Source organism: Prosopis cineraria, unplaced genomic scaffold (genome assembly GCF_029017545.1).
Source record: "Prosopis cineraria cultivar Desert tree isolate PC_DT_omini unplaced genomic scaffold, ASM2901754v1 PC12, whole genome shotgun sequence".
NCBI lineage: Eukaryota > Viridiplantae > Streptophyta > Magnoliopsida > Fabales > Fabaceae > Prosopis > Prosopis cineraria.
This window is the reverse complement of record NW_026555343.1, coordinates 40751268-40779058: the sequence shown is the minus strand read 5'-3', so window position 1 is coordinate 40779058 and position 27791 is coordinate 40751268. Positions and strand designations below refer to the sequence as shown.

Genomic DNA, 27791 nt, shown 5'->3' with positions numbered 1-27791 from the left:
TCTAATATCTTTCGGTTACTATAATATTTTTCAATATTATTATTTTATATATTTTATTTAATTTAATTGATATGTTGTGTCTATAATATAAGGGTGGTATTCTATAAGTTGAAATGACAAGGTTCTCAATTCTCCCATTATCTTATTCTCTCATTATAGTTCTCCGTTTCTCAAATTCTATTTTCTTAACACGTCTTCTGTGTTTTCTTTTTTTTTTTTTTGTTTTTTTTTGTTTTTGCCTTGTTTGGTCAGGGTTTCCAAAAGGAGTTTATCAAGTAATCAAGCTCAATCACATCCACCCACGACCCAAGTCACAGTATCAACATCAAAATCAAGATGCATCAATCCAGCAAACCAATCTCAATCACATCCACCACACGGCCATGTCACAGTATCACCATAAAGAATCAAGACGCATCAATCCTGCAAACCATTCTCATCACATCCACTCACGACCAGGTCACGGTATCAACATCAAGAATCAAGATGCATCAATCCACCAAAACAAAATTTTTCTTTGACCCAGGCGAAAGGATTGCAACAAGGCCTGACCATTTCAAAGAAACTCATTATTAATGAGAACTACCCGTTGCAGTGCTGTGACAAACAGGTTTTGCAGAAGGGACTTACCGTAGAAAACCTTTTACGAGTGCAAATCACTTGTTTCCGTCGACCCTAAATAGAGAAACCTTTAAGCAAAAGCAACCTTGCAAATATTATGCCCAAGGGAGGTGTCATTTTGGAGACAACTGCAAATTTTCACATGGTGGAGAATCATAGCTTTCCCCTCCTCTCCCCCCCCCCCAAAAAAAAAAAAAAAAAGAGATTGAGACTAGAGCTTGATCATATGTAAATAATTGCTGCCTGCTTCATTGAACTCAAAAAATAAAGCTACGCAACAAAAATGAGGAGAGTCCCACTCAGCAACGACAAAGAGACTTGAACCTAAGCAGGGCCTTAAACGAAACCAGGTCACAACGACAGGTACTTGTGCGAAGTTAACATTGAAGCGTCACTATTTGAAGGTTCAAAGGTTGGCCTAATTTCAGGAGGGACTTACGTAGTGTAGGTACACTATGCCTAAGTTAGATTCCATAGCATTTAAAGTTGCAAATACTTTGTATGTTGATATGAGTGCTGGCATATAGAGTCAAACTTCGTGGTTATCAAATGTCAATTTTGCTGATCACTTTTTTTAGTTATGATTGGACGATGCACCATGTAATTTAGCTTTACCCATTCAAAATTTGGTCTTGTGAAGCTTATCTCATAGTTGATCAGTTACTTTTTTGGTATATTACTCTGTAAAAATTTTATTCTCCAGTGATATAATTTTCATATATAATTCCTGATCAGCCTTCTTTGAGTCGGCATACAAATACTTTAAGAACGATGTCTATCTGAAATTCTTTTCAAGATAACAATGAAGGTTGTTATCAAATTTATCTGTAATGACAATTTTCATAAAAAAAATAAAAGACCATCTTGTTCAATAACGTACCAAAGCATAATAATATACTTTGACATGAACGTTGCTTTTTTTTTTTTTCCTTGAATTGATGATGAAAAAAATGTTCACGTATTAGATAAATAAAAATTTAAAATTCATAAATTCAACTTGCATAACACGTGAAAAAAAGCCCCCCGTTTATCCCCGATTTATTGTAGTTATTGGTATACGAAGTATGTAGATTCTTTTTCTTGATAAATGTGTGTATCAAGATGAGCTGAGATGATAACTCACATTTACGGTAACAAAAAGTTGAAAGACACATAGTTTGGACTTCGGTGGAGAGAGCGAGAAATCAGGGTTCTCCAAAGAACGCGAACCGATTATTACGGTGTCACCAGCAGTTTAGTAAGTGTGAATTTAGATTAAAAATTTTTCATAAGTTTGAATAGAATGAATTTAGGTTAGCAATTGAAATTAGATAAAAATTTGTGTGACTGCGACATAATTTATATTTGAATATTTTTTTAAAAAATTAGTTGAACAAATTCAAATTGATTTAAATAATTTTATTCAAAACCTGTAGAAATGTTAATGATAAAAAAGAATGTGAATTTTTTGGTATTATTTTTGTGTCTACTTTAATATTTTTCTAAAAATATTAAACTTAAAATTATAATTTTAAAAAATTAGATTAAATTACAATTTTACATATGATTGGGTGGATTGAATAAATTTCAATTAGATAAAATTAAAATTTATATTAGAAAAAAAGGATCTTTCATTTTTTATATTCTATCTATTTATTTTAATTACATTTTAATGATTATTTTTTTTCATAACTTGATATTCTGGGAAAAAAATTGACCTTAAATTACAATTTTTTAAAAATTCTACATATAATTAAGTATTATTTACAAATTATAAAAATGTTGAATAATTCATAAATTACAAATAATAAATTATAAAAAATTTAAAAAATAAATGATAAATAATAAAATGTTAAACTAAAAACTAAAATAAATTGATAAAACATAAAATATTATATACAAATTTAAATTAATTGATAAATGGTAGACATATTTACTATAAAGTGTCAGGAAAAAAGATCGTAAAATCTGGTCATGAATGATTCGATATCGTATAATATTAATCCACTGTACCCTAGGGGAAAAAACATTATCCACTGTACCACTCGGAGAGAGAACTTGACAAGAAGTTAAAAGGTATTTCACCGATGCATGTTGAAAGAGAAGCTCCTATCATATCAAACTATTATTCAGGCAATCTTATGATTGGGAGTTGGTTAAATATTTTTTTTTAAAGAAAAAAATCTTATGATTCGGACAATGACTCACCATTGAGCTGCTAAGTTTTAATTTATATGCAAGGCAGCAATTGCTGGTGACTGGTGAAATATTTTTCATCTTCTTCACTTCTTTTTATCTGTTCTTCATTTACAGTTCCGTCTATAATCGCTCTTGTTCTGTCTACTGGCTGTTCAAAAGTATAGTTTAAAGGAACAGTTTCATATATAGCTTTGCGGTTGTTCAGATTTCAGTACAGCTCTAGATACAGGTATCCCATATCTTTTTAACTAGAATAACGTACTTGACCGTACTCTAGTTCGATCGGAGTACTCTTAATTTACTCTTGTTTCCTGAATTCTTTGGACTTTTTCAGCTCTGGTACAGCTTTTTATTTTTAATTTTTTTTTGCCGCATAGTTTTGCTAATTTGCTTGAGACCAATGGGAACTGAAACTATCATTATGTATGTCAAAAGTATACTATTCGCTGAAATTAGGTCATGAACTTAAGATCTGTTCTTTTTCTAGGCGTGAATTAACTATAATCGGTAAATAAACCAAGTAGATGATCAATTTGTTGGTGGTCCTGGGTGGACACATATTTTTCAAGTTATGAATACCGAGATCTTTGACAAGGTTTCTGATAACATTTGTTTCATTGCAAATGAAGTAAGATTATGAGGAGATGCATGCATGTTCCCCTTTTTTTTGGCCTGGAAAAAGATTGCTGTGAATGATCAACAGTATTTTAACCCTTTCGTTCTTCTCCACATCAGTGTTTTAAGAAGAATTACAAGTTGGTCAAAAAGCTAAGGTACTAAGAATTACAAGTGGTGTGAACTGATAGGTGTAAATTTTCAGGGAAAATGGCACCTGAGCCAGTTAATGTTAGGGAGTTCCAGCAATTGGCTAGAGAGGCCCTGCCAAAAATGTATTATGATTTCTATCTGGTGGAGCTGAGGACGAGTTCTCACTGAAGGAAAATATGGAAGCATTTCGTAGAATTACGTACTATTCTTCACTTGATGATGTTCTGATTGTAGTAATAGAATTAGCATATACTGATGGTTGTTTTTTTCTTTGTTGGTTTCTCACTTCTCAGCTTACGACCAAGAGTTCTAGTAGATGTTAGTAGAATAAATATGTCTACGACTTTACTAGGATATAGAATCTCCGCACCAATTATGATTGCTCCTACTGCCATGCATATGTTGGCTCATCCTGAAGGTATGAATTCTCAGAAAGATGTTGTTATCATTTTGCATTCATTCACCTTCCATTTCCATCATGTAATTTATTTTATTTTTCTGCCATTCATCACTACAGGAGAGGTTGCCACAGCCAAAGCAGCAGCTGCTTGTAATACTATAATGGTATATTTATTAAATAAAGCCTCATCACTTGCTCAGACACTATGCTGACTTGCTGAAAGTTTACACGTTTTTTTTTTTTTTAAAGATTCTGTCTTTCATGTCTACCTGCACTGTGGAGGAGTGTTTCTTTGAGCTGCAGTGCTGTTCGGTTCTTCCAGCTCTATGTAATGCTCTCAAAATTCGGATTTCAATTTCTTGCTACATCTTTGTGCCAAGATTCATAACCTCTTTCCTTTTTAATATCATTTGTTGAATTTAAAATTTAATTTTCATAGTTTTACAAAAGCGAGATGTGACAGCTGCATTAGTGGATAGAGCTGAAAGGCTTGGATAAAAGCCCTTGTTCTAACTGCTGATGTTCCTCGACTTGGTCGAAGAGAGGCAGACATAAGGAACAAGTAATTGGTGTTTTTTGGTTGTATATTCTATATTCCCTCCTAATAAGTCTAACAACTTGCAAAGCTAATATTGATTTGTTTGTTGGGTGGATTAAATACATTGTATATGAAGATTGATGCAGCAAGCTATCTCCTAATGTTGTTGGAATGTCCTCTGCAGAATGATTTCGCCTAAATTAAAGAACTCGATGGCTTGTTTTCAGCTGAACATGAGTCTGTAAGTAGCAATATCAGTATTCCGTATGACTGAATTTTCACCTTTCGTGTGTCATCTGTCAATTCCAGCGGCAATTGCATCCGTTAATATTCCTGCCTCATCTTGTAAAAATGTAATAGGTTATCTATCATTTCAAAACATACGTATTTTTTTTAATCATTCGAAGTTTTTCTTCAACAAAATTACCAAAATCATGGGCCTCACAAAAGTAATATCTTTCGTGCAATGTTGAGGCTCATATGATATAGAGTAGTTTTGTTATCGGGAAATTTTGAAAAATAAATTGAAACATTAGAAATCCTTCTGTTGTCAATCATTATATTGAGCAAACTCTAACTCTACTATCATTAAAGGAAGAGTTGGACACCAATTTAAACATCTTGATTGACATGTATTAATAATCATGAATCAAGCTCTTCCCTCATCCTCTTTCTTAAGGCTATTGCTCTTTTGTGGCTTTCCATCCTAGACGTAAACATCAAGGCATAGTAATCCTGCTTCAAACTTACATCATTTAAAGGGAAAAAGGTACATTGGGATCGCTTGGATTTCCCTGATTTAATAAGATATAGGTGAATGTCATGTTATCCAAATGTTTGTGCCCAACTCTAAGGATTATATGAAACCAATTATTATTTCCATATTTGCTCAACAAGCTTTAGAGAATTTACTGGCAGGTAGGTTGTGAGGGGGAACCTTGGTTCAGTGACAAAGTTGTCAACGTTTGGCCTAGTGGTCATGGGTTCAAGTCATGAAAATGGCATCTTGCAAAAATATAGGGTAAAGCTGCATAAGAGACATAAATTGGGTCCGACCCTCCCCAAACCCCACGTATGGCGGGAAGTTCATGCAGGGGGCTATCCCTTACTGGTAGGTAGGTTACCTAGATCAGTTCACTATTAGGATATAAGATGAGGTAATATGACCCAAACACAATGCATCAACTTAATTATGGTATGCAATATCCTGCGTCTGCTTTTCCCATTTCCCATCTTACCTTTCTCCTTTCAGAATATGCTGGAGAAATCAATCTGGACTTGTGTTAAACGTTTATTTCTTCAGTTATTTAATCTTTAATTTTCCACTAAGATTGTCAAGAGATCAATCTGGGCCTTGTATATGAAATGTGGGCACGCACGCACATAAAGAGACATGCTTTATGTGTTTGCATCCATGCGTGGTATAATTCTGTCCCTAGAACTACATTTATGGGTTTTATTGGATGAAATTGTTATCTTGCTTTTAACTTGCAGGGTAATGGTTCAGGTTTGGAAGCTTATGCAAATCTGACACTTGATGCATCGTTGAAATGGAAGGTATGGATAAGAATTAGGCGAGAGTTCAGATTTCCCTTTTCATACAATTGGAAATGTCTCAAAAGTCAGATGAGCAGTGTTTTATGAAATCATTGAAATGGCCTAAAGAAAATTTACTTTTATCTAAAGAAGCACAGAAGCACACAAAAAATTCTATTCGATAGAAATCTCATGAAATTTTTGAACTCCTTAACGTTTGTTTAACAAGCATCACTCTGAGGATATAATCAAATTAATCATGTTTTTTACTCAACGGGGCTGATTTTCGAGCTTCAGCATCTTTAAGTTCTGCAGTACCCAATGAATTAAACCGGAGTAACATATTTTCAGAAAACTACTGATCTAGTGTAATGAGCGCGGTGAAATGGCTTAGCTGATTGTCTCTGGAGGCTTGATGCCTAAAGATGTCATCATAATTGTTGATGTGAAGATCTAAAACAATTGTTTTTATGCACTAATAGAGCACCGCATTGTCTGCAGGATATGGCATGGTTGAAATCTATTACGAATCTGCCAATTCTTATCAAGGGTATACTTACTGGTGAAGATGGTATGTAAAGTTTAGTGCATGTACTCTGCTTGATGATTCATTTTACGAAGAATTGGCTAAACCCTTTAAAAGACAGGCTTTGAGAACTTTGCGATTTAATGCGAAAAAATTGATTCATATCTCTTAGAAATTCAGACATAGAATCCTTCTGCTGATTAATTATTATCTCTTGGTGATGCTTCTGCCTATATTTTTTTTTATGCCTTTATTAATAATGTACTTGATAGTTCATTCTCATCTTTCTTGTTGACCTCTTTAATCTGGATATTAGTTAATATGTAATGGAATCTTATTGGCAGCTATTAAGGCGGTCGAAGTAGGCGTTGCTGGTATAGTCGTCTCAAATCATGGAGCCCGCCAGCTTGATTATTCCCCAGCCACCATTTCTGTTCTAGAAGAGTGATTCTTGATATGAGATCTGATAAAATAAATTTAATATAATTTTTCTTCTAATCTTCAAAGCATATGGGTTTTTTGCTCACCAAAAAAAAAAAAGGGGGATTAATATGGAAAATGTAGCTGCTTTTAGTTTGATGTGATTGTAGCCAAAAACTGCTGCTGCAACAGGCGATTTTGTATGCCATTTAGAACCATGGCGCAAAACTGTTATGTAATGAACAGCACTCGCAGTTGCAAAAGTAGAAATTAAATTTATGCATTCGCTTGACATAAGTTTTTATTATTTCCCAGTACATGATTGACATTATTTTTTAATTGATTGACATTACAATAAGGGAAAATTTGGAAAACATTCTTTAATGCTTTATCGATCCTCCAAAATACCTAATGCCAAAGACAAAACTTGCTTCTAAAATTTGCCTTGTACATAGGAGTAGAGGAAGTAGAACATAAAATCTATAGCAAACTGTACTACTCATGAGCTACAAACAGTGCAATTCATTCATCAAAACTGTGCAATGAACGGGGTCAGATATCTAATAGTATAAAATAGTACTTGGCATGTTTCCAGGTACAGAAAAATACATTTGGGGTTCAAAAGGATAAATAAAAGTAGAAGGCATAAAGGAAACCTGATTTAATCTAGGTTGTTAGACGTGTTTGCTATGCCATGCAGTTAAAAATTAAAATACCGTGCTTGAAACAATTGACCTGCGAGTATCAGTGGGGTTTAGTACGTCCAGTATAATTTACATTGGCACCCTACGAATGCAGGTGGTGCATGCTACCAAAGGTAAAATTCCTGTGCTTCTCGACGGTGGTGTGCGGCGAGGAACAGATGTATTTAAAGCTTTAGCCCTCGGTGCACAAGCTGTCCTTGTAAGCTCTTAAACCCCAGCTGATAAATTTATCTTTTGTAACCCGTGTTCTGTGTTCAAGAATCCTCCTACTTGCTACGGAACCATTTGCAGAGTACATGCGCTAGACTTTTACATTCCACGAGTTAACTCCTCTTTTGGGTACGTTTGAGAGTTGAGATGTAGGAGAAGGGCCCAGATCAGATTCACTGATATAATGTAACCTATTATATTCTTTAGATATCGCATTTCTCAAGTGAGAATAAAATTCCAGAAGTGAAAAAATTCAAAGAAAAAGGGAAGGAAGATAAGGATGAGGAATCGATAGTCAAATGATAATTTTCCTTCCTGCTATTTGGGAAAAAGGTCTCCTCCATAGTCTCCCAATTCAAAAGAACTTTAAATACACAAGGGGAGGACTGTGGAAGATTTTGAAAGGTCGGTTGAAAGTCCGTCATTATTTTTCCTTTATTTCTAATTACTCCCAAATAAGTGAAAGGTTTCAATGAGACCGTCCCTCTCCTCCCTCTCCATTACCCCATCAATACACACACTTGATCATTAAGCTTTAAAGAAAAGCAAAGATTCAGATTAATGATCTATAATAATAATTATCTGATTATTGATATTTGAAATTTCCCTTAGATTCAATAATAACTATCATCAAATGCTGATCGATACAGGTTGGACGGCCAGTAATCTATGGACTTGCTGCAAAAGGGGAAGCTGGGGTGACACAAGTCATTGAAACACTCAAGACAGAGCTGGAGCTCACTATGGCTCTATCTGGATGCCCTAATCTGAAGGATATTACTCGGAGCCATGTTAAGACAGAGAGAGATAGGCCTCACTCAATGCTTTGATTGTGTTGTAGAGCTCTACCAACCACCCCCCCCCCCAAAAAAAAACAAAAGAAAAAAATAAAATAAAATTGGCTTTATTGTTTCTATTTAACAAGTACATTATGTACAGGCCAAAGGGGGGAAAACAAGATTCTCATGCTGGAAATGACTCGTACGCCTTGTTCCAATGGATATATCTCCTCTGTTCTTGCATTAGTTCTATCACTGGCAAGAAAGTCATGAACCCCATCTCTGTCTTCTGTCCAGCTGCATTCTGGACTCTTGTGCATGCCTTCGTATTTCATCAATTGTCTAGTTTGAGCAAGATCATGCCATCTCCCTGCTGAAGAATATAGATTCACTAATAGGACGAAGTTCGCAGAACAAATAAAAGTTGGTCAAGTTGCGGGACCAAATCCCACTCTTGATGTAAGGGTTTTATTGGTGAATAATCTGTATTTGAACCTAAATGCGTGCTAAAGAATTAACAAGCTTTCAGGACTCAACTCATCTTTGTTATTGTTGAGAAAATATAATTATTGGTTTTTTATAGTTCCATCAAGTTTTATTTTTAATTCTTATAGTTTTTTTTTTAATGTTTTAAATTTTTATAAACAACAAACAAACAAACAACAACAATTCTTTATCTCACTAGGTAGGGTCGGCTACATGGATTGCAAGACGCCATTGGATGACATTTTTATAGTTTTTAAATTTTTATAGTTTCAAAAAAATTAGATGACATTTATTTTAAAGTCTCTATATTTTTAATTTTTTTTTCGGTGTTTTTAGTTTTTATAAGGAATGAAAACATTTAAAAAAATAAATAAATTAAAAATAAAATTTGATAAAACTATAAGGATTAAAAATTATATTTTTTCTTTGTTTTGTTTTTCTTTTAATAGAAGGAATATAACTTGCAGTGTTATTAGGCTCCGAATCTAAGATATTTTGAGCTGCAATTTCTCCAAGGGCAATTTCACCGTTAATAAAAACTACCTCCAAGCAGAGAACTCCACGTCACAGAATGAGCTTCTTTTGGCATTTTCTTGACACCATTGAGTTTGCCTGCACGGCTCAAGAGGACAATCATACATGTATAATGCTTTGATGTGGGCGTCAAGCTGTAAGTATCCATCGGTGAAAAACATTCACGACCCATCCCAATTGATCCGCAAGAACGCATAAAGAAAGAACTGACAGAAAAGTTATGCCATCTGGTCTAACTTGGCTAGCTAACATTCGCGAAAATGAGCAATTCCTTTATCCCCATGTCCATGCGTGGCATAAGTAGTAAGAATAGCATTGTGGGACACCGAATCAGGGTTTACACTATGGCAGCTGCAACGTGAACATCAGAATCGTGCCCGGCCCTAATTGAATATGCATGGAATGGCTTTCCTCGGTGGATGAAGGCCAACTTAGAGCGTGCTGTTAAAATTAGTCCATGTATGTCTGGTTTCAAATTTGAGTTCTGCATCTCAGTGAATAATTGAATTGCTGAATGGCTATTTTCCACACCCCCAGCTAAAATACCATTTCAAATATTCACATTGGACATCAAGACCGTAACATGTCTTCAACACCACAGGGAACGAAAAGAAGTCTAATTGAACATCTCGTATAGCAGCTCTTGAAAAAGAAGAAGCACTTCCTCAAAGAACCCATGATCAACATAAACATTCAGGATAGCTGTCCAAGAATACACGTTTCTAAGCGGCATTTTGGCGAACACCAAACTCGCATCATGTAAACAGCCAGTGCTACCATACATCCGAAGCAACTTGTTTTCAACAAATTCATGCTCTTGAAACCCAGTCTTGATGGAGTGAGCATGCACCTGTTTGCCCAAACTCGGGCACACGCAAGATTCGAATATAAAGGCGCAAGTGGTTGAGTTCACAGGTTGATCTAGTTTGAAGAAATGGGATTAGAAGGATTTTGAGGGGCTGGAAGGACAGGCAAGGTTGCTTTGTTCGCTTGGATGAAACATGAGAACGATAACTGAACTGTTTTGGATCAAGTGGGTGATATATGGACGGCAGATATCTCGTAGAGAGAGAGAGGTATGTAGACAGCGGAGCGTAGGGAGAGGATTTGGATCCATGCATATGTACGCAAGTGTATGGTATATACATGATAGTGCATGAACTACTATTTTAGGCAATCATTGTGATTGGTACAGTGGCCCACCAGTGAAGTGGTAAGTTTTATCCAAGGCATGAAGCATATCATTCACGTGACTCCTCCTTGTCTGTTCTTCATTTGTAGTCCCATCTATTTATTGCTCGTACTCTGTCGACTGGCTGTTCGAAATTAGTTTAAAGGAGAAGTGCCTTTGGGTCGTTCAAATTTCAGCACAGCTCGTGGATTTTCAGCTCTGATTTACAGGTATCTCATGCCTACTTGATCGTATTCTTAGTCAACCGGATTACTCTTAATTGCTCTGAGTTCTCTATTCTTTGGACTATCTCAGCTCTAACTTGCTTGAGACTGATGTTAATTTGCACAATACCCAATGCGCTTAACCAGGTTATTCTCTGGATCGGATGGCTGGGAAATATCTTTATTTGCTTTGTCAGCTAAAAGATGCAAAGTTTTCCAATTTGATCCCCCACTTTCAATGCCTCTCTACCTACTATCAATTTAGCTCTTTCATCAACTCCCATTGCGCTTTTTACTTTTTTTCTTGGTTAAATTATTGCTGTATGTATCCAGACGAAAGATACATGTGCCCATGAACAGTTAAGATACGTCAGAAAAAGTGGTTGTGTCAATAATTTGACTAGGAAAGTGTGATTTAAATGAACTAGTGGATTATCAATTTTGTGGGGCTCCTGGGCTCCGGGCGGGCATTTATTTTTCAAGCTATGAAATAAGAATAAGACTATAAGGAGATGCACACCGATCCACCTGTAACATCCCAAATTTTACTCATAAAATTTAAGTAATATTTAAGATAAGATTTATTAAGTAAATTAATATTCAAAGTAACTTAATTTATGTTGGCTAAGGCACAGGGACACATAAGATTATGATTTAATAAAATATAATATGAGATTGGAGAAAATATTGATGAAGATTAATTGATTCTAATTATATTCTGGAAGCATTAGACTATTATTTTATGAATAAAAAGTACAATAGTAAAGACAGTAAATATATGCTTTGATTTGAATTTATTGAATTACTTCAAGGTAATTGAATTTTATCATGTGATTATTTGAGTAAATAATTATCTAAGAGTTATATATTTTAAATGAAAATTCAATAGAACTATGTAAATTATTTCCATTTAAGAAGCTAATCATATAAGCATAAAAGAATTGTGTTTGAGCATACTAAAGAAGTAGAGTTTAATTTTTTTTAAAAGATATTAAGAGAATCATAAAAAATAATATAATATATATATATATATAGGTAAACAAATTTTTAAAGATTATTGAATAAAAGGAAGAAGATTGAAAAAAATGAAGATGAGGTTTGTTGTCGAATGACAGCATTCGGCGTGAATTTTCGACACGTTCCATTTCTTCGTCTGACGTTCAATTAAGAATATCTAGGTATTTACTGAAAGCTTTCTTTAAACTTTAACTGATGGCACTGATTTTGTATTCATTCAAATAATATCTTAAAAAAAGTTGGACACCTATTTTTTAACTTACTTCTTTTATAATCAAAACACAATTTGGTTGTCCAATTTTCACTTCAAATGCTAAAACTAGAGTTGGTAATTCGGGTGAGCCAAACTTATTCAAGTTGAGCTCAATTCAGGTTGAGCTTATTCAGATCAAACTTGAAATATCCTACCCTCTTAAAAATATCCATGTAGCCGAGCCCAGCCCTAACCTTTTTTGGCCGAATTCGGGCTGGCCGGTTGAACTTGGCCAAAATTGCCAACTTTATATACATATAGAGTTGAAAATTTCAGCAGTTGGGTTTATTTGGATCGAACTTAAAGTATCATACCTTTTTTAAAAAACTTATATAACCAAGCTCGATCCTAAATTTTTTTACATAGATTTGAGCTGGCCCGTTGGGCTTAGCCCAAATTACCGACTCTAACTAAAAGCATAAATTTAACCCTAAACCACACTCAATAGACCACCATAACACATACACATACACAATTACCGACATCACTTGTAAAGTACATCCATTCATCAGACAATCAGTAACATTAGTTGTTAATTTGTTAAATTTACTTGTTTATTTACTAACGTCAGTTGTAAATTACAAGACTTGTCAGTAATTTATAAGGTCTGTCAATAATTTATAATTGATATTAGTAAATTAATAAAAATTAATAATTTAACAATTGATGTTGCTATTTATGATTGAAAAGTTAATGTCAAATCTTATATTATTATTAACATATCAACTCATGCAATTTGTAACTAATCATATTCATAAATTAATAAATGGAGTAAGAAAATTAACAATTAATGATTCTTTTCCATTAGGAATTACAAGTTGTGTGAACTTATAGTTGTAAAATTTTCAGGGAAAATGGGACCTGAGCCGGTCAATGTTAGGGAGTTCCAGCAATTGGCTAGAGAAGCTCTCCCAAAAATGTATTATGATTTCTATGCTGGTGGAGCTGAGGACGAGTTCACACTAAAGGAAAATAAGGAAGCATTTCGTAGAATAACGTACTATTATTCACTTGATGACATTCTGATTGTGGTAAATAGACTGATGCTGATGGGATGCTTTTTCTATGTTGGTTTCTCACTTCTGATCAGCTTACGACCGAGAGTTCTAGTGGATGTTAGTAGAATAAGCATGTCTACTACTGTACTAGGATACAGGATCTCCGCACCAATTATTATCGCTCCTACTGCTTTTCACAAATTGGCTCATCCCGAAGGTATGAATTCACGGAAAGATGTGATTCACCTTCTATTTCCTACTTGTAAATTATTATATCTTTCTGTTATTCATCAATACAGGAGAGGTTGCCACAGCCAAAGCAGCAGCGGCATGCGATACTATAATGGTATACTTAAGACAGATAGCCACATCACTTGCTCAAACACCATGCTGAATGTTTCCATGCTTTTTCTTTAATGGTATACTACCTGCACTGTGGAGGAAGTTGCGTCAAGCTGCAATGCTGTTCGGTTCGTCCAGCTCTATGTATTGCTCTCAAATGATTCTGATTTCAATTTTTGCTTCATTTTTGTGCCAAATTTTGCCAACTCCTCATTCCTTAAATATCGTTTGTTGAATTCAATTTTGTGATATATGTTCAACAGGTTCACAAAAGGCGAGATGTCACTGCTGCATTTGTGAATAGAGCTGAAAGGCTTGGATATAAAGCCCTTGTTGTAACTGTTGATGTTCCCCGACTTGGTCGAATAGAGGCAGACATAAGGAACAAGTAATTCATGTTTTTTTTGTTGTATATTCTATAGTCCCTTCTAATAATCTAGCAACTTCCAGAATCTAGTATTAATTTGTTTGTTGGGGTGGATCAAATACTTTGTACGTGAAGATTGATGCAGCAAGCTATCTCCTAGTGTTGTTGGAATGTCCTCTGCAGAATGATTTCACCTAAATTGAAGAACTTTGATGGCTTGTTTTCAAGTGAATTTAAGTCTGTAAGTACTATATATATCCGTATGACTCCAATTTCCACCTTTTCTTTGTCAACTGTCAATTCCATTGCAATTGCATCATTATAATATTACTGCCTCATGATCTAAAATGTAATAGGTTATCTATCATTTTAAACATGCAAATTTCTTAATCATTCTATGTATTTCTTCAACAAAATTACTTAAATCATGGGCCACACAAGTTATATCTTCTATGCATTGTTAAGGCCTTATATTATTAAGTAGTTCTTGTTATTGGTGGAAATTTTTAAAAATAACTTGAAACAATTAGAGGTCCTTCTCTCGTTAACCATTACATTGAGCAAACTCTAGTTCTACTATTATTGAAGGAAGAGTTGGACACTAGTTCAAACGTCTTGATTGACATGTACAAATAATCATGAATCAAGCATGTCTTATGATCAATTCCTCCTTCATCCTCCTTCTTAGGCTATTATTGTTTCGTGGCTTTCCTTCCTAGACATAAACGTCAAGACATAGCAATCCTGCTTTGAACTTATGTCAGTTTTTTTAAAAGAAATATCATTTAAAAAAAAGGTAAAATTGGGATCATTTGGATCTCCCTGTAGTTAATTGGGTATAGGCAATGTCATGTTATCCAAATGTTTGTGCCTAACACTAGTGATCATATGAAAACCAATGACTATTTCCATACTTGCTGATCAAGCTCTTAGAGAATTTACGGGCAGATAGATCACGAGGGAGAAACTTGGTGCGGCAAAAAAGTTGTCACAAGGTGACCTAGTGGTCATGGGTTCAAGTCATGAAAAATAGCTGCCTTTTGCAATAATATAGGGTGAGGTTATATAATAGACGTAGAGTGAGTCTGGCCCTCCTTGAACCCCACACAAAGCACAAGGCTCGTGCATTGGGCTATCCCTCACTGGTAGGTGGTAGGTAGGTGATAGGTTTCAAGATGATTAAAAAAAAAAATATTAGAGCTCATTTAGTTTTTATTTTAAAAAACTTTTTTTGTTTTTAAAAATAAAAAAATTTAAAACTTGTTTCATTAAGTGTTTTCTATTTATTTGTTTGCAAAACAGTTTTCATTTTTTTGTTTTTAAAAACAAAAAAATGGAAACAACTTCAAATTATTTTTGTTTTATTTTTCTTATTTTTAAAATATACTACATTTGATTATTAAAAATTACAATTATATTTACCAATGTGCGTTATAAATTTCCATCATTAATCATTTATAATCATTATTATCAATCTATTTTTTAATTCTAAAATTGTTTTTAAATTAATATAACCAAATGGATTTTTGTTTTGTTTTGTTTTGAAAAATAATTTTGGAAACTCTATTACAAATTTTTTTTTTTAAAAAATAAGAACAGAAACCAAATAGGCCCTAAATCTCTATTAACATATGAAATCAAAATTTAATTTCATAATACTAATAAGAGAATATAGAACCAATAGAAGAAAATAAAAGAAATAAATTTATCAAGATGATATAGAACAATAATCTCATTCTATATTTTTTTCAATAGTCATGCTTTAGAGAATCTTCAAAAAGTCAAGTCTCAAAAGTCTGTTTTATTCATGATATGTCTACTTCTAAATTGCTAAGCATGTATATAATGCTAAATATAATTTAAAATAATGAATAAAATCTAAATAATTAGATAATTAAATAAAATTGAATAAAACCTTCTAAAATTTATATCCATATAAAATGTGAATAAAATCTAAAGAACTAAATATATGAATACAATTTAAATAATTAGATATCTGGATAAATATATACATATCTAAATAAATATCCAAACATCTATATAAAATTTGGATAACTAAATAGCTAAATAAAATCTAAACAATATTATTAAATAAAAATATCTAAAATAAATTAAAAATAATATTTATTTATAATATCTATCTTTTCAAATCATCCATTATCTCAAAACTCTATTAGTAGGTTATCCAAATTACTTCAGTATTAGAATATAAGATGAGATAAATTTGACCAAACATTAACGCATCAAATTTATTAGTGGCATGCAGTATCCTGTGTCTGCTTTTCCCATCTTATCTTTCTCCTTTTGGAATATGCTGGAGAAATCAATCTGGGACTTGTGTTAAAACCTTTATTTCTTCAGTTATTTTATCTTTAATTTTCCTTCAAGATCGCCAACTGATCAACGCTGTATATGGACATGTGTGCCCAAAAACACATGCGAGGGGCATGCTTTATGTGTTTTCGCACATGCATGAGGGTCTAATGCTGCCCTAAAACTGCATTTATGGGTTTCATTGGATGAAATTGTTAACCTTGATTTAAAATTGCAGGATAATGGTTCAGGTTTGGAAGCTTATGTAAAGCAAACACGTGATGCATCGTTGCAATGGAAGGTATGTATAAGAATTGAATTAGAGATCACTTTTCCCTTTTCATAGTCTTTTAGGAAATGTCTCAAAAATCATGAGATGAGCAATGCTTCATGAAATGGCGAAAAGCAAATGTTCTATTATTGAAAGAATCACTGAAGCATGCAAAAAATTTCTATTCGATAGAAAATCCCATGAAAATTTTCAGCTTCTTGGACTTGGTTTACCAAATATCACTCGCGAGGATATAACCATATTAATTATGTTTTTTACTCGGTAGGTACTGATTTTCTATCTTCTGCATCTTTAAGTTCAGCATTAATATCCAATGATATAAAACTGGAGTAACGTACTTTTAGGAGAACCACTAATCTAGTTTAATGAGTGCAGGAACATGGCCTAGCTGATTGTCTCTGGAGGATTGATGCCTAAGATGTTATCATAAGCATATATATTGCACTCTCACTTTAATTGTTGATGGTGAAGATCTAAAACAATTGTTTTTGTATACTAAATAGAGCACCATATTGTCTGCAGGATATAGCATGGCTGAAATCTATTACGAGTCTGCCCATTGTCATCAAGGGTATACTTACTGGTGAAGATGGTATGTAAAAGTTTAGCGTATCAATCTGCTTGATGATCCATTTTACAAAGAATGGGTTAAACCCTTGAAAGGCTTGCTTTGAGAACTTTTTGCTTTAATGAGAAAATAATTGATTCATTCGTCTCTTACATAGAAATCCTTCTGGCAGTCAATTAATTTTCAAAACTTATGCCTTAATGCTTCTGCTGACATTGTTGCAATGTATTCACTAATAAAGTACTCAATATGTAATGGAATCATATTGGCAGCAATTAAGGCGGTGGAAATAGGTGTTGCTGGTATAATCTCCTCCAATCATGGAGCCCGCCAGCTTGATTATTCTCCAGCCACTATTTCTGTTCTTGAAGAGGTGATTCATTATATGATATCGGATCAAGTAAATTCAGTATAATTTTTCTTCTTATCGTCAAAACATATGGTTTTTTGCTCACACACACATAAAAAGGGCTTAATATAAAAAATGCAGATATTTAGCTTGATGTGGTTGTAGGCAAAAATTGCGGCTGCAATGGGCAAATTTGCCTGCGATGGACAGCATTCACTGTGGCAACTTGCAAAAATAGAAATTAAATTTTTTATATATCTTTTTTGTCCAAGACATCTCCACAACCAGCAGCCATGAGATTAATAATCCAAAAAATCTAAGCTGTATTTAAAGGGTTATCCTCATCCAAATAATTTTATGAATAGGTTGAAATAAGTTGGGAGAATGGCAGCGTGGGCCCCGAGATAAAAAAAAAATAGTGAAGGGCAAAACAACTAAAAGTTCATTTATATTTAAGTGAATTGATGAATTTGAATTTGTGCATAGATGAATTTTCAATTGTTCTAAGCTCTTATTGTTTTTTTCCTCCGGGAGATCTCACTGCCATTCTTCCAAATAAGTTTTTTTTTTTTGTTTGCATAGCATTATTGACATTATTTTTTAATTCATTCACATTAAAATGAGGGGCATACTTAGAAAATATTCTTTAATGCTTCAATGATTCTCCAGAATGCCTTGTATAAAGGCCAAAACTTACTTCTACTATATAAGACCAGAGAAAGTAAAGTATAAGATCTATAGCAGATCATACTGCTCTCAATCATCGAACTCTGTGACAGACGGGGCTCCTATTTAGTTGTATGATTATAGTGCTTGGTATGATTCGGGGTTCAAAAGTATAATGGAAAGAATACATAAAGAAAGTCTGATTTAATTTAGGTTGTTTTACATGTTTGCTATGCCATGTAATTAGAGTACTCATGCTTGAAACAAGTGACAGGCGAGTATTATTGGGGTTTAGCGAGCCCAGTATGATTCATATTGTTGCCCTATGAATGCAGGTGGTGCATGCTACCAAAGGTAAAACTCCAGTGCTCCTCGACGGTGGTGTGCGGCGAGGAACAGATGTATTTAAAGCTTTAGCCGTCGGTGCACAAGCTGTCCTTGTAAGCTCTAAACCTTAGCTGATAAAGTGATCTCTTATAATCCATCTACAGAACAACCAACAACTAAGCCCTGTGCATTTATACACTTTTGGCATGGGTTATTTTGGTGACTTTGTAGAAAACATCTATACCTGACTTTTAAGTATTACTTTGTCCTATTTATAAATCACTTTTAACATGTTTCACCAATATTAAAAAAACTTTAAAACTCATTAATTTTATTTTAAAATTTAATAAGATTTTAACTTTACCCCTATTAAATATACACACTTCAATAATATATTCTCTCTCTCCAACATTTAATGAAGAATTAAAAAAAATTTATAATAAAAATTTAATGACATGACTTATAAATAAAATAAAAAAAAATTCTCCCCTCTCTACCTAGAAGGAGTACATATTTCAATCTGACTTGACTTCAATTTAGGGTATGTTTGAGAGACCGCACATATGAGAAGGGCCTCGCTGTCCAGATGGATTCATCGACATAATATACATGACCTATAATATTCTTGCTTATTATTTCACATGTAACAATAAAATTCCCTCAGTGAAAAAAAAAATCAAAGAAAAAGAGAAGGGCGAGAAGGATGAGGAATCGGTAGTCAGATGACGATTTTCCTTCCCGTTTTTTGGGGAAAATGTTTTTGAATCCATAATCTCTCAATTTAAAGTAACTTGAAAATACATAAGGGGAGGCCTGTGGAAGATTTTGAAAGGTTGGTTGAAAGTCCGCCACCATTTTTTCCTTTAGTCTAAGTGACAAGTTTCACCTCTCCTCCCTCTCCATTACCCCCATCAAAATATATATACTTATTATTAAGCTTTAAAGAAAAGGAAAGATTCAGATCAGTAATCTTCAATAATTATGAATCTTAAAAATTTCCCTTAAAATTCAATAATTACTATCATCAATTACTGGTCCATGCAGGTTGGACGGCCAGTAATATATGGACTTGCTGTAAAAGGGGAAGGTGGGGTGAGACATGTCATTGAAACACTCAAGACAGAGCTGGAGCTCACTATGGCTCTAACTGGATGCCCTAATCTGAAGGACATTACTCGGAGCCATGTTAAGACACAGAGAGATGGGCTTCTCTCGATGCTTTGATTGTGTTGTAGAGCACTTCCCAACTCCCCCCCCCCCCCCCCAAACACTCGGCTTTCTTATTTCTGTTTAACCAGTACATTATGTACAGGCCAAGAAGGGAAAAACAAGATTCTCATGTCATAAATGACTTGAATGCCTTGTTCTAATGTAATGAGTCAAATTATCCAAAGTCGAATATATCTCCTCTGTTCTTGCATGAGTTCTATCACCGGCAAGAAACACGTGAACCCCATCTTTGTCTTCTATCCAGCTGCATCCTGGACTCTTCTGCATGCCTTCTTCTTTCATCAGTTGTCTGGTTTGAGCAAGATCATACCATCTCCCTGCTGAAGCATATAAATTCGCTAATAGAACATAGTTTGCATTGTTGTTAGGCTCCAACTCCAAGAGATTTTTAGCCGCAATTTCTCCTAGGGAAATTTCACCGTGAATAAAACAACCTCCAAGCAGAGAACTCCACGTCACAGAATCAGCTTCCATTGGCATTTTCTTGATAAGTTCATATGCTTCATTGAGTTTGCCTGCACGGCTCAAGAGGACAATCATACATGTATAATGCTTCAATGTGGGCGCCAAGCCGTAAGTTTCCATCAGGGAAAAGCATTCACGACCCATCTCAGTTGATCCAGCATGAACGCATGAAGAAAGAACTGATAGAAAAGTGATGTGATCTGGTCTAACTTGGCCAGCTAACATTTTGCGAAAATGAGCAATTCCTTTCTTCCCATGTCCATGCATGGCATAAGCAGTAAGAATAGCATTGTGGGACACCAGATCAGGGTTTAATATTCTGTTATAAGTAATCATGCAATACTTGATATGCCCACATTTCCCATACATGTCCACTAAGGCAGCTCCAAGGTGAACATCTGAATCGTGCCCAGCCCTAATTGAATATGCATGGACCTGCTTTCCTCGTTGGATGGAGGCCAACTTAGAGCATGCTGTTAAAATTATTCCAACTGTGTATATGTCTGGTTTCAAATTTGAGTTTTGCATCTCAGTGAACAATTGAATTGCTGAATCATAATGGCTATTTTCCACACACCCAGCTAAAACACCATTCCAAGTATACATATTGGGCTCAAAACCATCACTTACCATTCTCTGGAGAAGTTCTTGAACCGTTTTAGATTGATTGCAGTGCGCATAGCCACATATCAAAACATTCCAAGTTGCTATATCCCTTTCACTCACTTCATCAAAAGCCCTTTGAGCAGAAAATATGTCATGGCACTTAAAGTAAAATTCTACCAAAGCTCCGCCAACGAAACTGTTGGATTGCAGACCTCTGACAATGGCTTGGGTATGTATCTGTTTCCCTCGTAGAATGGTAGCCGTGTCAGCACAAGCAGTAAGAACACTTCCAAGAGTGAAGGAATCTGGAGTAATTCCATTTTTAAGTGAATCTTGAAACAAGCTTAAGGCTTCATCATACAGAAAGTTGTCCACGTATCCTGAAATCATTGAATTCCATGATATTCTTTCCCTTTCAACACCCTCCTGCTCCATCTCATCAAATAACCTCCTGGCTTTAAAGATGTTGCCATTTTCACTATACCCTGCTATCATTGTATTGTAAGAAGCAGAGCATTTCCTTGAAACCTTGGAAAACATTTTGAAGGCACTTTCCATATCATTGCACCTCCTATACATGTCTAACAACCCATTAATGATAAAAGCATTAGACGTGAAATTACGTCTAATGATAAAACCATGTAATACTTTCCCGAGGTTCAGTTTTCGTAACCTTGCACAAGAAGGAATAACACTTGCCAGTGTCCGCATATTTGGTTCGAGCCCTGCTGCTTGCATTTTAAAGAGAAGTTGAATTGCTTCCTCGTCATAACCATTTTGTGCAAATCCTGCAATGACTGCACTCCAAGAAACTATATTGGGTATCACATCAGCAAGAGACATATTTTGTAAGAGATCCATAGCCTCATATGCCTTCCCATTTGTAGCACAAGCAGTGATAATAGAATTCCAAGAAACACAATCCTTTGTTGGCATTTTTTCTAGAACTTTCTTTGCATTGTCTAAGCTTCCACATTTACCATACATATCTATCAGAGCATTGCCCACATAAATATTTTTAACAAACTGACTTTTCAAGAGAATCCCATGTAGTTGCCTACCCAATTCCAAAGCATCAAGACCATAACATATCTTTAACACCACAGGGAACAAAAAGAAGTCCAATTGAACATCTTCGTCTAGCAGTTCTTGAAAAAGAAGAAGCACTTCCTCAAATAACCCATGATCAACATAAGCACTCAGGATAGCTGTCCATGAATACACGTTTCGAAGAGGCATTTTGTCGAACAGCAAACTCGCATTTTTTAAACAGCCAGTTCTTCCATACATCTGAAGCAACTTGTTTTCAACAAAGTCATGCTCTTGAAACCCAGTCTTGATGGAGTGAGCATGCACCTGTTCACCCAAACTCGGGCACACACAAGATTCGAGAATAAAGGCGTAAGTGGTTGAGTTCACAGGTTCATCAAGTTTGAAGAAATGGGATTGGAAGGATTTTGAAGGCCGGAAGGACAGGCAAGGTGGCTTTGTTCGCTTGGATGAAAAATGAGAATGGTGCATGAATGAGTCTGGTGGCGGGCAAGTTATGGACTCCAACAGCTGGATGGACATGGACAATGACATGTTGGCTTTGCTGCGAGATAACTCCAGAACACAGTAAGAAAGCTTCGGCTGTTCAACTGCCCAAAAATTTCTTATTATTTCAACACACTGACTATTCGTCCCATCTAATCCACATCGAGTATACTGTGCGGAATTCATGCATACTTGTCAGCATTTCTTCTCATGCCATCAGTTTATGGTTTCTTGATCACTCGCTGATGTCAATATCAGGAGCTTCAGAAATGGGGCTGTGAAGGGGAAAAGCCGAGAATTTTTATAAGGAAAACACTCAAAAAAGTATCGAGAATTTCAAACCATTATTCTAGGGTTTAGCAATATGCTTAAGAAACTAGTTTCCTCGGTTTCTTGAATTTTGTGGCTTTAGCAGAATCCTTGAGGCGACAAGTTTCGAACCTCGACAGGGCTGGAGGTTATCTCCCTCGACGGCGGACCACCGTGCATGAGGGAGCGGGTTTTGAAGCTCTTTCGGTGGAAACGAAGAAAGGAAATGAATTTTACAGAGTCAGAGAGGAAGGAAATGGATTGCCAGGCCGTTCTGTCGATGGAAATTGCTTGATTGGTACTGGATTCTGTTTTTATGTTTAAGTAAAAAAATCTGTTTAAATTATTATTTTAAAATATATATTTAAATTGGTAAAATAAAAAATGAAAAAATAATTTATTTTATTAACATAGCAAGCGACTAGCGTTCACTTTTTCGTGCATTTTACGGGAGCATATTTTCAAAGATTTTTCTTGGCTTAATTTTATTCAAATTATTTCTTATATTATTTATTTTGAATATTTAATGTACTTTTGTAATAGTATGATTACATTATCGATGCGATCCAAATATGCATTCAGGCAAGATAATAGCTTTGTCTAAAGATAGGAGCTTGTTATTGAACTTTATACCGAATATTGAAATTTGTTAGTGTCAAACAACTTCGACATAATATGAAAACTTTGACATGGCTAGCTATTATAAATTGGTCAAATTAGCATCCATTGATGTAATTTTCAAACAAACCTATTACAGTCTATTCAAAAACAAGTAAATGCAATATCCAATTATTCACAGAATCTTAGCCAATACCTTCACTTTCCCTTTCTTCACGTTTGACATTTCTCTTAATACTTTCAATTTTTGATTATATCAACATTTTAACACGAATAACTGCAATAAAGATATGAAGGTGCAAACACCAAACCGGCTAGATCCATATTACTTTTAGTATATACTGCTAATAAATAACTAACCTTATTATACTCTCTTATAATAGATGAACAATAGTTGCTTCTCCAATCAGTTAAGCTAAAAATTGAATTTCACATTGCCAGCACTACTGAATAGCTTATAATTACGTCAAACCTAGATTTACATTTTTTTTTTCAGAACATTAGTAAAATTTATCGTAAAGCTCTGCTTAGTAGTACCACAAACACAATATGAAGTTCTAAATGCCTTCAAAATTTGCACCCCACGCATTACATACTTCATCAGTTCATTGTCTCCAATGTCCAACAATTACACATTACATAATAACCTAATATTTTCGTCACACAGTGCTCCCAGCTTGCAAAATACCTCTTTATGACATGCTTACAGACCCCTTATGGTAGCTTTCTATACTACTAAATTTTGAATTCATGTTTGCTCGTCCCCAAGGGGAAAAAAAGGGGAATGTACTACATGTACGTCTTACGTGATTTCCAGATAGTACAATAAGAATAAAACTATTTAAAAAAAAAATTACTCCCATATCATCACCTAATGATAAAAGCCTGATAATGCGAGATTTTAGTGAATGAGCATGATGCAGTGTCTCTGCTTCTTCCTGACTCTTCTTGTTCCTATGATATTTGGATTTTGAAATATACCTCAAAAAAGGGGGAAAAAATGTTGAGATGATATTCCACTATTTATCAGACATACATATTTGCATATATTCAATGATGTGAGAATAAAATAAAAAAACATAGAAACTGTCCTCAATCCTTAAACAAATTAAGCATCAAAATTCAACAATAGATGGTACGGATAAGCAATATGTTGGCTCCTATAGTTTCTTAAATCAAACTGCCCAATTACCTTGTAGCATTGTAAAGTTGTGATGGCCAAGGTAAAGCCCCGCCAAAATCAATGATGACATTAGTTGTAACAGCCCTCTTGGGTCACCACTGCCTTTCCAGGGTCTTTTCCCAGGCGCTGGACAACACACATGTCACCACATGATTGCCGGCTTTCCCACTGGTGGTACAGTGGTTATTCCTCACCCCACCCTCACGGGGGTCTTTTGGAACCTCCCCAGACTCGAACCTCCAACCTCTACCACCTTAACGAAGTTGAGACGAAGTCTGGTACCATTGAACCAAGTGACTCAATGGTACCAGACTTCGTCTCAACTTCGTTAAGGTGGTAGAGGTTGGAGGTTCGAGTCTGGGGAGGTTCCAAAAGACCCCCGTGAGGGTGGGGTGAGGAATAACCACTGTACCACCAGTGGGAAAGCCGGCAATCATGTGGTGACATGTGTGTTGTCCAGCGCCTGGGAAAAGACCCTGGAAAGGCAGTGGTGACCCAGGAGGGCTGTTACATAAAAGGCGCCTTTTATGTAACAGTACGGAGCCACCCCTTGGGCCTCGACTCGGTACTGGACTCTGGCCCATCACTGGACCAAAGCCGACTTTCCCACAGGTGGTACTGTGGTTATTCCTCACCACTGCCTCTCCAGGGTCTTTTGGAACCTCCCCAGACTCGAACCTCCAACCTCTACCACCTTAACGAAGTTGAGGCGAAGTCTGGTACCATTGGGTCAACATATATGTAACACCCTCAAAAATACAAACCGATTTTTCGCAAATTATTAAAACCATTATTATGGTAGAAAATTTTCTTACCATGATACATCCAAGACAATATACCACAGATCTTAAAATATCTTAAAAAGCAATTAGAACCATGAGGGACAGTCAGGATCCTCATGGCATGATATTTAAATTAGGTCATGAATCAAGAGGGACAAACATAATCCTCTTAGTCAAATAAATACTTTTAATAAAAAGGATTAGAGTTTACATGCTTCACAAAGAAGATATGTCCTAAGTTGGCACAAGATACATTGTATAATTCAAAACAAGAGGCAACGTAAAAGATGGTGTTTCATACACCATAGTTACACCTCTGGTGCTTTCTCGACCGGACTCGCTCCTGTAAAAATATTAACCACGGGGAATGAGACTTAAAAGTCCCAGTAACCAAAAATTAATATGTAATGATGCATGCGGATGTAACTAATCATGCGATTGCTAAGTGGGCACACAAAACATTTAACCGAACAATATTTCCAAACAAACCGAACAAGTATTTAATTGCATGACTACACCTTATATCCTCCTTTCACCATGCTCGGACGCCAAATCACCCGGCCAAAGGTGAGTTGGACCAAGCGACACGCCACTCATTGGGTCCAATGAGGGCTTACCACGTGGTAATAATTAACCGAACAGAAATTCTCATTAACACCATACATTAAAATACCCTGATAAGTCATGCATCATTCAAATATCCAAACAGGAATATATCCGAACAATAATATTTCATCATGATAAACAAAAATAAATTTTTAACCCACTTGGCAATAATTTCAAACAAGTACATATATACAGTATTTATTTTCATTAATTCATATTTTTTTTCAAACAATAAAACAACACATAACCATTTACAAACACACCCCTCACAACACATTAATAATGGTTACCTTGTGTCTTGAATAACAAGTTCCCCTTCACAACTCCTTTTTCACCACTATCTTTGTCAATATAATCTACATAATTATTTCACAATACTATATATTAATTTTACATTAAAATAAATAACTCTAATTTAAAGAGTTAGAAAGTCTTAAATCTATAGTCCATATTAACACTAATTTAAGATTTATGTCTCATTTAACTTCCCAAATTCTTTTCTAAAATTCTCGTACCCTAATGAACTATTTTTTTATCCTCAATTCACTTCTAGTATCACAATTTCATCCTTCTACATTCTAAAAATTCATCCAAAAATAAATTAAAAATTTTAGAATTATCCTGAAGCCTCAAATAACCTTTCTATAACCTCAAAAATACCTATTCATACTTAAATAAATATTTAATAATCATAGGTTTATCCCTACGTCTCAGATTCCACATAAATTCAACCATATAGATCTAGATTTTAACTCAAAAATTCTTAAACATGAGTTTCAACCTCAAGAAAATATTCTATAATATTTATTATATCTCTAAGAATTTTAACCTATATTTTTAATCCATCATATCATCAGATTAACTATCCTATAGAAAAATCCTAATCAAAACATTTACTCTATCCTACAAAATAATCATATCACTAGAAAGCTAATATTATTTAGAAAATAACTATAAAATTAATTTTGTAATTAAATAAATTTTTAAATGCTAATCTAAACAGGAAAGTTAGAACATACCTGAAGAAAAAGAAAATAATCCCCCCTTGCGAGAAAACGCCGAGCAACGTGAGAGGAAGAGAGAAAAATAATATAAAAATGGGATTGTGAGTCCCAAAATTATATTAAAAAAAACTATAGGTTTGAATTTAATTATTCAAACCTTTGGGCCAAAAGTTGTAATTTTCTCTAAATTGCATCTTAGCCTCTCATGCTTCCTAATGCACACACCCCCTCCTTTTTATACATGAAGGCACCTCTTCTCTTCCCTCATCTAACCAATGTGGGACTTAGAAACAACAACCTTCCACCCCCTTTTTTTTTTGTTCCTTCTACTTTCTCTCTTTTTTTTTTCAACACATACATAAAAAAAATTATTTATGTATTATATCTTAACTAAATATTGCTTATGTGGTTTTAAATTTAAATTTTTAAATTTATAATTAAATACCTAACCATAATATTATTTCTAAATAACCTCAAATAATATAAATTCCTATTATTATCATTTTTTTTTCTCAAAACCTAAATTCCACAATTTCTTTATTATATAAAAAATTAGGATGTTACATTAGTGCTCCAAGTTGGGTCGGAGAAAATGAGTTTGCTTAGATACAGGGCTGTTTTAACTTGTAGGTTAGTTAGTTAGCTCGCTTATATTTAAAAAAAACAAATAAAAAATAAATAAATAAGATTGAGTTTAAAGTAAAGTATACATAATAAACATGCATGGAATTGCAGTTTAAATATAATTGACACTTGTACATTTCTTTAATTCAAGTTTAAATTATAGCAGAAAATAATAAAAACACACTCCTCATATATAAGTTAAATATCTCAAATAATAATATTATATTTTTATTTTGTCCAA

General features: G+C 34.4%; 2 protein-coding genes, 1 long non-coding RNA gene and 1 pseudogene across 4 annotated transcripts; 2 read left to right on the top strand and 2 right to left on the bottom strand.

Moving 5' to 3' along the window:
• Nucleotides 1-3619: 3619 nt before the first annotated feature.
• Nucleotides 3620-8926, top strand: LOC129288141 (peroxisomal (S)-2-hydroxyacid oxidase GLO4-like; annotated as a pseudogene).
• Nucleotides 8927-10989: 2063 nt separating this feature from the next.
• On the top strand, nucleotides 10990-19835 carry LOC129288139 (peroxisomal (S)-2-hydroxyacid oxidase GLO4-like). Its single transcript, XM_054924541.1, has 12 exons — nucleotides 10990-11101; nucleotides 13215-13362; nucleotides 13456-13580; nucleotides 13663-13732; nucleotides 13792-13849; nucleotides 13969-14093; nucleotides 14256-14313; nucleotides 16624-16686; nucleotides 17200-17269; nucleotides 17518-17618; nucleotides 18596-18700; nucleotides 19632-19835. Exons 2-12 carry the CDS (start codon nucleotides 13220-13222, stop codon nucleotides 19809-19811), a joined length of 1098 nt encoding a protein of 365 aa, XP_054780516.1. The 5' UTR covers nucleotides 10990-11101; nucleotides 13215-13219; the 3' UTR covers nucleotides 19812-19835.
• On the bottom strand, nucleotides 19544-22994 carry LOC129288134 (pentatricopeptide repeat-containing protein At2g13600-like). Its single transcript, XM_054924532.1, has one exon. It carries the CDS (start codon nucleotides 22608-22610, stop codon nucleotides 19929-19931), a length of 2682 nt encoding a protein of 893 aa, XP_054780507.1. The 5' UTR covers nucleotides 22611-22994; the 3' UTR covers nucleotides 19544-19928.
• A 1030-nt stretch (nucleotides 22995-24024) lies between these two features.
• LOC129287619 (uncharacterized) lies at nucleotides 24025-27484 on the bottom strand. 2 transcript variants are annotated; one of them, XR_008587753.1, is made up of 3 exons: nucleotides 26942-27484; nucleotides 26213-26278; nucleotides 24025-24332 (listed from the first exon to the last, which is right to left on the bottom strand). It is a non-coding gene; the product is annotated as an uncharacterized LOC129287619 (long non-coding RNA). The 2 variants fall into 2 exon arrangements; XR_008587752.1 differs by lacking the exon at nucleotides 24025-24332 and adding an exon at nucleotides 25060-25659.
• Nucleotides 27485-27791: the final 307 nt, after the last annotated feature.